We start from the raw sequence: 9,714 nt of genomic DNA, 5'->3' as shown, positions 1-9,714 counted from the left end.
CCCCGGCGAAGCCCTTCCATCTCTGAGTGTCTTCCTCTCTGGGTTTATGATTGACAGGAATGTGTTCCGCAAACTGCTTGCTCAGCCAGAGAAGGAGAAGAGTGACATCCTGTCCCTGGAGGAGATTCTGGCTGAGGGGACTGACCTGGCGGAGACAGCCCCGCCCCCCCTGTGCGCCAGCCGCAACAGCAAAGCCAAACTGAGGGCCCTGAAAGAGGCCATGTATCACAGCGCTGAGCATGGCTACGTGGATGTCACAATTGATATCAGGAGCATAGGTAAGTCTGGGCACCGTCTGCCGCTGGGCACGACACCCCTGCCCGGCTGTAGGTCTCTCTCTCTCACTCTCTCCTACACACACGCACACGCACACGCACACACCACGTGGGCCCACAGAACTTCTCATTTACTGGTTGAAGCACTTCCAGGCTAAGACACCCACACCGTCCCCAATGACAGCAGCATCCTGCCAGCCCCAAAGACCCGTCCTCAGGTCCCCTTTCCATGATTCCCAGACTCTGGACCCCAGGAAGTCAGGAATTCGAATCACCTGGGAGCTTGTGTGAATACAGATTGCCAGGCCCTACACCCAGAGGCTCTGCTGCCGAGGGGCTGGACGGACAAAGGCCGGAATCTTTACGTTTAACAACCATCCCAGGTGGTTCCCAGCGGTTGGGGAATCGCTGTTCAGGGCACCCAAATGCCTGAAGCTGCGGCGGGGTTCGCCCACTCAGCTTCCGGGGGCAAAGCCACCCCCAGGAAATGTTCAGGGTGGCTCCTCCTCGATGGAGCTAGCTCAGAGCCACCTCTTCCGAGCGTGTGGGGACCAGGCTAGCCCGGCCTTCATTAGTGGCATTAGCCCCCATGTGGGAACAGCAGGACCTAGCCTCGCTCTTAAACACAGAGGGGCGGCATGTCGAGGTAGACTGAGTGCCTGAGAAGGGGTCTCCTGACGCCGTTCTGGAAATGGGCCTCTCTCGGAGTGGCTGTTTAGTATGTGGGACGTTTATGCCAGTGTCCCGAGAGCCTGTTTAGCATGACGATGCAACTTGAGACTGAATGGTCGGCTTGTTATACACAGTAGTGAGATGCGTGTGTTGTCTGCCTCACCACGAGAAGGGAGAAGCAGCTGCTGGAGAGGTTTCAATTAAAGCAGGAAGACCTGACGAAGTGCCTGCAGATGGAAAGATGGTTTCAGCAGCAGCAATAGCCTCCCCGTCTCCTTATTCAGATATAAATATTGGTCCCAGGCAGCACGATCGATGGTGAAGCCCACCTGTGGGTGTCACCGGCTCTCAGCTCTCACCTGGGCACGGATGTGCCGTGCAGTCCTGGGCAAGACTCCGCCCTTGCCTGAGCTCCTCCGTGCCCAGAAAGCAGAGGGGGCTGTAGACGAATGAAGTCAGCACTCAGAAGTGCGTAATAGGTATAAGTCATGGTAATTCCAATATCCCACACCATAATTATACGTTGTAAAATGCAGCCCCTAATAACATGAGTAGCATGCGGAAATGGACACCCGTAGTTAGGGGGAATTGAATTATGACCTTTAATTTCAACTTCTGCAAGTCTTTAGGGAAAAAACCAACACTGGCTCTATTCATCCCGAGTCTGTCTCTTGGTCTCATAATTTGCTCATGTTCTGGGGAAAGGCCAAGTTCTACAGAAAAACATGCCTTCTCTTCCGGTTGTTTTCTGCCTCGCCCTCTCCTCCCCGCCCCGCCCCCACCCCACCCCCAGGTGTCCCGTGGACCCTGCACACGTGGCTGGAGTCTTTGCGGATTGCCTTCCAGCAGCACCGCAGGCCTCTCATCCAGTGCCTGTTAAAGGAATTTAAGACCATCCAGGAGGAAGAGTACACGGAGGAGCTCGTCACCCAGGGCCTGCCCCTGATGTTTGAGATCTTGAAAGCGAGCAAGGTATGAGGGGTTTGATACCATCGTGGGCAATGGCAAAGAACAAGGCTGGAGTTCAAAATCTCGGTGGTCCCTTAGCCAGATCCCTGAGGTCGCGGCCTGCTGGCTAAAGCTGCTCGTGCAGTCATTGGGCAGGGGGCACATGTTTTGTTCCAAAGCACTTGGGACAAAGTAGAAAGATAACGTCTAACCCAGGGAACTTGCATGAAAACTGGGGAGATAATTAATACTCAACAGCCCTGACAGCAGCAGCCGGGGGCCGGGAAGAAGGGCGGGGCCTTTGCCAGGACGTGTGGGCTCCGCCCGCTCCCTGGCAGCTGTTCTGATCATGGAAGGTGAGGGAGCCAGAGAGGGAGCAGCGACAGCTCCTTGTAGGAAGGGGCAGTCAGTCTGAGAAGAAGGGCGCATTCAAGAGTCCCCTTTGCTCTGATTCGGGGTTCAGTGGTGAACTCTACTGGTGAAATGTGGCATTGCACATCACGTCTACCTGGCTTAAGGAAAAAAAGGTGAGAAATTGCCCGGGGCGGTAGTGTGAGGTCAGGCGTTCCCCAGGCATGAGTCCCATTCCTGTGGCCAGGTCCTGTGGGTTTATTTTGCTTTTCCTTTCCCAAGTACTTGAGATAGAAGCTTAGACTATTGATTTGAAACATTTCCTTTTTTCCGATTTATGCATTGGATACAATATCCTTCTCGGCTCGACTCTAGCGGTGTCCCACAGATTCGATTGTTTTAGTTTCATTCAGTTCTGTGTACTTTTTATTTCCCTTGAAACTTCCTTTTTGACTTATAGATTCTTTAAAACTGTGTTATTTCATTTCCAAGTGTTTGGAGATTTTTCTGTTATCTGTTATTGATTTCTAGTTTGATTCCATTGTGGCCAGAGAACACATTCTATATTATTTCAATCCTTTTAAATTTTTGAGATTTTTTTTTTTTTTTTTGTATGGTCTGTCTTGATGTAGGTTCCACGGGCACTGGAAAAGATGTGCTTTCTGCCCTCGTTGAGTGGTGTGTTCTATAATTGTCAATAAGATCCTCTTGGCTGATGCTGCCGTTGAGTTCTAGATCCTATAGATTTTCCGTCTAGTTACTGTATCAGTTGAGAGAGGGGTGTTACAAGTCTCCACCTATAATTGTGGATTTGTCCGTTTCCCCTTTCGGTTCCATCGGTTTTTGATTGACATGTTTTTCAGCTCTGTTGTTCGGTGTCTTAACCTTTTTGTCATTATGCAATGCCCCTCTCTGCTTCTGCTAATTTTCTCTGCTCTGAAGTCTCCTTAATCTAATATTAATGTAGCCACTCCTGCTTTCCTTTGATTAATGTTTGATATTTTTTTTCCATCCTTTTACTTTCAACTTGCCTACATCATTATATTTGAAGTTAGTTTCTCGTAAGAGGCATGTAGTTGGGCTTTTCATCCACTCTGCCAATCTCTTTTAATTGGAACATTTAGACCATTTATATTTTATTCAATTATTGATACTTGAGGGCTTAAGTCTGCCATCTTATTTTCTGTTTTCCGTGTGGTCTCTGTCTTTTGTTTCTCTTCTTTTTCCTGCCTTTCTGTGGACTACTCGAACATTTTTTAATTCCATTTTCATTTATCTGTGGTGTTTTTTAGTGTATCTCATTGTATAGCTTTTTCGGTGGTTGATTATTACATTATATATACATAATATCGACGTCTACTGCTGTCATCTTTTTACCAGTTCAAATGAAGTATAGAAACGTTACTTCCCGTTACCAAATGAAGTATAGAAACTTTACTTCCTGTTACGCTCTTTTACTTTCTCTCATTTATGACAGAACTGTCTTTCAATAGTTCATCTATATACATGTAGAGCCACATCAGATTGCTGTTATAATTTTTGTGTCAACCATCAAACATAATTAGGAAACACAAGAAGAAACAGAAAACCTGTTGTATTTGCCCGTATTTTTGCTTTACCATGTTCTTTCTTCCGTCCTGGTGTTCCAAAGTTCCCTCTTCTGTCCTTTCTTTTCTGTTTAGAGAACTTCCTTCTGCCATTCCTTTATGGTCGGTCTCCCGGTGACAGATGCTCTTAGTTTCCCTTCATGTGAGACTATCCGATTTCCCTTTTATTCCTAAAGGATGTTTTCACTGGTTATTATTTACTTCATATTTTCTTAAATCATCGTACCTTATGTTACTACCACAAATAGAAAGCCCTCATCACTTGCCGTGAATAGAAGGTGCATATCAAAATAAATGGGTGATGATTTAAAAGCACTTTAAGTTCATGGTGTGTTCAACTGCATCTTGTACATAACTCCAGGGGGGTGTGCGATAGATGGGGGGGCTTCGCACTGACCTCGTGGAATCCCTCTGGGGCTGTACAACCTTTCCACGTCCTCTACCTTGTCCTCTACCTTTTCCAGGCGTGCTCCAGCAGAGGGGGGAGCACGCAGGTCATAGGTGGCTCACAGGTCAGCTCAGCATATTCCACAAGGGAGGGGCCCATCTGTAGGGACGAATCGCTGTTGAGAGGGATCAAGACAAAGAACTCACTGCCAGTGACCCTGGAAAGTAGCGGTAATCCCACATCCTCTCGGGTCTGAGATGCAGCTTTGATTCACCTTTTTGTATTTCTCAGTTTGAAATGTGTCTTTAAAATGGACGTATCTATTTATTACAGTGAGTTTTTTCTCTTCCTAAAAGCTGCCAGTAATTCTATGACATTTTAGAATCTTGGAAAATAGAGATTAATTTTAATTATGGGAGATGGCTTGTTTGGGGGGGTTCAAAAATGGTCAAATATTAACATTTCCCATTGGTTCGACCTCATGGTTTATTATGATGCATTATCTTTTCTAACCCTTACAACAACCTCATGAAGCAGGTGTTCTTAAACCATTTTGGAAGACAACATTCATTAACCGGGTGCTGTGTGCTCAGCCTGGCCAGACTTCCACCACCTCCCTGCTCCAGCACCCCGCCAGCCCACACCTCCCTCCGCCCCCCAGGTCGGAGCTTGCCTGCAGAGCCTGCCCCGCTGCCCCTGAGGGATGAGGCTGGTGGCCCCCGTGACTTAAAAGCACTGTGCTTAAATGTGCCGCTCAGAGAACAGGGGCCTCTGTCCCCGCACAGCCACTCACCCCCCCGGCCCCAACCCTGCTGCCCAAATGGAGTGAGCCTCAAGTTTCGTTCATTTCACTCTGCTGTCTTCAGGTTTGGGTCCAGACCTAACTGAACCCAGAGGGTCACCCCATTCACTGCCCCAAACTGACCTTCTAACCCAACAGGCCTCACCCACTAGAGCTGTTAACTGTTACTGATTACAGCCCCCCTCACACTCAGAGGAGCCCTCCCCAAGTCCCGATTTGTTTTGGGTGCTGGGTAACCAGAGCGAATTATACCAACAGTCCTACCACCTGGAGGAAGCGTGCTGGGAAGGGCACAGAGCAGACACCTTGACGGACACAGCTGAATTTAAAGGCACAGTAGGGAGTTTTCTCGTAGGGCTCTGGTCTCTGAAAGAGAAGCAACCAGAAAGGCTACATCTATTTGGATGTGTCATCATCATCCTTCAGACTGTGTCTGGCGTTCAGGGCAAGCCAGTGCCTGGCACTTAGTAGATGCTCAATAAATAGTAGAAAATATAATTAACGAATGAATGGATGCATGGTTTAGTGCGTGGGGAAAGGTTCATATTCACAAAACTTTTAGGGCGGGGGGTGAATGAATGAAGGTCAGGGAACTGCCGATGTCCACTTTAACCCTCCACCCTTCCTCTTTCTCTCCCGAGCTTCCAGTGCTTTCATAATTATCCTATTTCCTCAGTGGGCAGATTTTAAATAATAGACTTTATTTTTTAGAAAAGTTTTAGATTTACAGAAAAATTTCAAAGATAGCACAGAAAGTACCCATAAGACCCTTCACCCACTTTCTCCTATTATTAACATCTTACATTACTGTGGAATATTTGTTATAATTCGTGAACCAACCGATACATTATTGTTAGCTAAATTCCATACTTTATTCTCGTTTCCTTCGTTGTCATCGAATGTCTTTTTCTGCTCCAGGATCCCGTCCAGGACGTTAGAGCACATTTGGTTGTCATGCTTCCTCAGGTTCCTCTTGGCTGAGACGGTTTCTCGGGCTTTCTTTGTCTTTGATGACCTTGACAGTTCTGGGGAGTACTAATCAGGAGTTTTGTAAGATGCCCTCTAGTGGAATATGTGATGTTTTTCCTCATGATTAGACTGGGCCTGTGGTTTGAGGGACTGAGACCACAAAGCTAAAGTGCCATTCTCATCACTGTGCATCAAGGGTACGTTACATTATATCAGTATGAATTCGCGCTGCTGATGGTGACCTGATCACCTGGCTGAGGTAGCGTTTGTCAGGTTTCTCCACCGTGAGGCTGCTCCCCCTTCCCTTTCCATACTGTATGCTTTGAATGCTTTCCAGCCTGCACGCTTTGAAATCAAGTCACTGTGTGCAGCCCTCACTTGGGAGTGAGCAGTTATGCATCTCCCAGATAATGGTTGAGTATTTGAGGATTGCCCATTTGGGAGCAGACATGGCCAGCCCTTGTCTTTACCTTCTCAGGTGACATACTAAAGTTAAAAAGTGAGGTTGAGCCACGAGTCCCTGGAGAGGAGGGTTCTTGCCCTGCCCGCTTTAACTGCCCTGGGTACAGCTCCTTTCACAGTGCAGGACACCTTTTGGATGCTTCATAAGTACCTGTTAAAACAACCACCACCTCCAAAAAAAAAAGCCCTACAGAGGAGTCCACTGGCTGCTCAGGCCCCTCTCAGAGGCCACCAAGCCCAGGAAATGGATTTTCTTTCCTTCTTCCTGAGTGGATAACACAGGAGCTGACTCACCAGCCAGGCGCACACGACAGATCCTGGTCCACGTGAGACCAGCGCCATCTGCCACACCGTGTGCACAGAGGACTGTGTGGAGCAGAGGCCTCGGCTTTTTGTGTGATCCGCACGTACCTCGCTGAGCGCCCACATTGTGTCTGGTGCTCTGCAGTCACAGGGATGACGAAATGGGGTGCATCTGAGGCAGACTCGACGCGAGTCGCACTAGTGTTCTGTTGCTGCGGTAACAAATCGCCACAACTTAGAGGCCGAAGACGACGCCTGTGATCTCGTGGTTCTCATGGGTCAGAAGTCCGGGCACTGTTCTCACAAGGCCAAAATCAAGGTGTCAGCAGGGCTGGGATCCTTTCTGGAGGCTCTGGGGCTGACTCTCCCCACAAGCTCATTCAGGTTTGGGCAGCATTCAGTCCCTTGCGGTTATAGGACTGAAGTCCCATTTCCCTGCGGGCTGTCAGCCGGGTGTCCCGTTCTGTTGCTAGCGTTACCGTCTGCTTTCCCTCTGAAGCTCGCATGTGGCTCTCTCTCCGTCTTGCAGCTACAGCACGCCAAGTCCTCGAGCCTCCCATCCCTCTGACTTCCTCTCCTGCATCATTTCTTTTTCTGATTTTTTTTTTCAATGACAGTTGTCTAAACAATATTAGTTTCAGGTGGTCAGCATCCCTCATCTCTTGTGAATTCTTCTTCCGCCTCTAATTTGAAGGGCCCATGTGATTACATTGGGCCTACCCAGATAATCCAGGAGAATCACCCTCTTTAAGGTCAACTAATAAGTAACTTCAGTGACTCCTGCAGAGTCCCCTTTGTCCTGTAAGGGAATATATTCACAGGTGGGGTTTCTCATGATCCAGTCCCGGAGATTAGGGCATAATTCTGCCTACCACGCAGTGCTTCTCAGGCATTCATGTACGTGGGAGTCACCTGCAGAGGTGTTACGGTGGATGCTGAATCCGTGGGCCTCGGATAGGAATCTGCACTCCTGCGCTCTCCCAGTGATACTGCTGCTGCTGCAGATCCGTGGAACACATTTGAGCAGCAAAGCTGTAGACCAGAGGAAACGAATTTACAGCCCCCAGCCCAGGTCAAACCCAAGACAGAATTTCAGTCCCTGAAACCGGTGGTTCCCAAACCTAAGGGAGCATCAGAATCACCAGGAAACTTGTGAAAATTCAGATTCCCGGGCCCCACCCCCAGCATTTCTGAATCAGGAGGTCTGGGACAGGACTTGAGGATCAGCATTTCTTAACAGGCTCCCAGGGGATGCTGATGCTGCTGGTAGGGTGACCACACTTTGAGAACCACTGCAGGAAGCCAGGAGACAGGCAGTCCCTTGGCGTGTCAAGTGAGAAGAGCATTTAACACCTTTTGTTCATAAAGGCATCATCTTTGAAAGCAGAGTCCCTTTTCCATCCAGTATGGTTGCATTTCCTTAGGCACTTCTGTGGGTCTCGTATGAAGTGACGCGGTGACTTTTGGGATCTCATTCACTTTAATCAAAGGGTTGGATTTTCTTTTCATGTACTGAGCTGTATCCTTCTGCTTTGGGAGCACAAAGGAGTAGATTCATGAATAGCTTGAACCACTGACATCATGAGTTGTCTCAAACCCATCTTTTAAAATAAAATTTTAAAAAAAATTTTTTTACAAAGGCAACACTTGTTTGTTGTAGAAAATATAGATAAAAAAGAAAACATAATTCCACCTGAGGTAGCTACTTTATTCTCCCAGAACTTTTTCTATAAATACCTGTGAATCCAAATATGTGTATGGAGGGTTTTATTTCCAAAAACACATGCTACAAACTGTGTTGTAACCTACTTTTTAAAATATATTGTAAATGTCTAGCTAACCGTCCTTTTTAGCCCCAAGTTTCAACTCCCTTCACCCAATAAAGAGCATCCAAACACTGTGATTCGTGGCTTCCCTCCTGCTCACCTGTGGTTGGAGGGAGATTCATCAACAGCAACGGGCCCCATGGGGAAGAGGCAAAAACGTGAAGAATGGGGCTCAATCAGAAACAGGCTCCTGTGTCCCTGAGCAGTCACGGGCAGCTGTAGTTTTTGCGTGGCAGAACTGTTTTCCCCACTTTTTTGGAGAAAGTGATTCGGCTGAGCACTCCTGATCCGGAAATGCCTCAGCACCAGAATCGAATTCACGAGAAAGCTCAATCAGGATCATTTGTGTGTACTAATGGCCACACGGTCACAGGATCAAAAGGGCTTCCTGCTAGCATCTTCAGGATAATTAGCTGCTTCCAGAAGTTTGGAGTATCGCCAAAAGTTATGTTTAGGGTAAAAACTTATTTTCCATTCAATGAGTTACAAAGCCTGCTCTCCAATAAGTAGGAAATGATTAGGGCAAGAGAGAAGGATATAATTACAAGTTGATCTTTCACCGATGAGCCCACTAGAAATGGACAAACAGAGCCAGCAACTCCAGGGCCTGCCAGGGCAGACTAGATGTGTGATGTCCAGGGAAATTTTTCTTGGAACCTGTGGTAAGTTTGTGGGCTCCTCTCGCACCGGGAGGTGGGGACATGTTCCTGGCAACAGCTTAGATGAGGTCGCGCCCGGCCCCCAGTGAGGTGAGCTGTCCTTTCTTTTCTGCAGAACGAAGTGATCAGCCAGCAGCTGTGTGTCATCTTCACTCACTGCTATGGGCCCTACCCCATCCCCAAGCTCACCGAGATCAAACGGAAACAGACCTCGCGCCTGGGTGAGTGCCTCACCAGTCTTGTCCTTCGGTGGCAGTCGGAGGACAGGGAGGAAGCGGGTGCCATAGAAGAAGGGTGGGGAATGTTCCAGGGCAAACAAGACAGATACAGGAGTCAAGCCGGCGACGATCAGGATGTCACCTTGATTAAGTGATAAAACTGGAGAATATACCTTAGGAGGATGGATAAGGGGACTCACCAACACCTCCTTCCTCTAACTGAGGGACTTTCTC

At 48.0% G+C, this 9,714-nt stretch overlaps 1 protein-coding gene across 1 annotated transcript in view; it reads left to right on the top strand.

Annotated features, from left to right (window-relative positions):
* Nucleotides 1-9,714, top strand: part of BTBD11 (BTB domain containing 11) — a 262,548-nt gene that overhangs the window by 231,020 nt on the left and 21,814 nt on the right. Inside the window, exons 11-12 of the mRNA XM_006914511.3 lie at nucleotides 1,741-1,919; nucleotides 9,378-9,483. Coding sequence (XP_006914573.1) covers nucleotides 1,741-1,919; nucleotides 9,378-9,483 — 285 coding nt within the window. The remainder of the gene's footprint in view (nucleotides 1-1,740; nucleotides 1,920-9,377; nucleotides 9,484-9,714) is intronic.

This window comes from Pteropus alecto, unplaced genomic scaffold (genome assembly GCF_000325575.1).
Source record: "Pteropus alecto unplaced genomic scaffold, ASM32557v1 scaffold94, whole genome shotgun sequence".
Lineage (NCBI taxonomy): Eukaryota > Metazoa > Chordata > Mammalia > Chiroptera > Pteropodidae > Pteropus > Pteropus alecto.
This window is presented reverse-complemented; position numbering and strand designations above follow the sequence as displayed.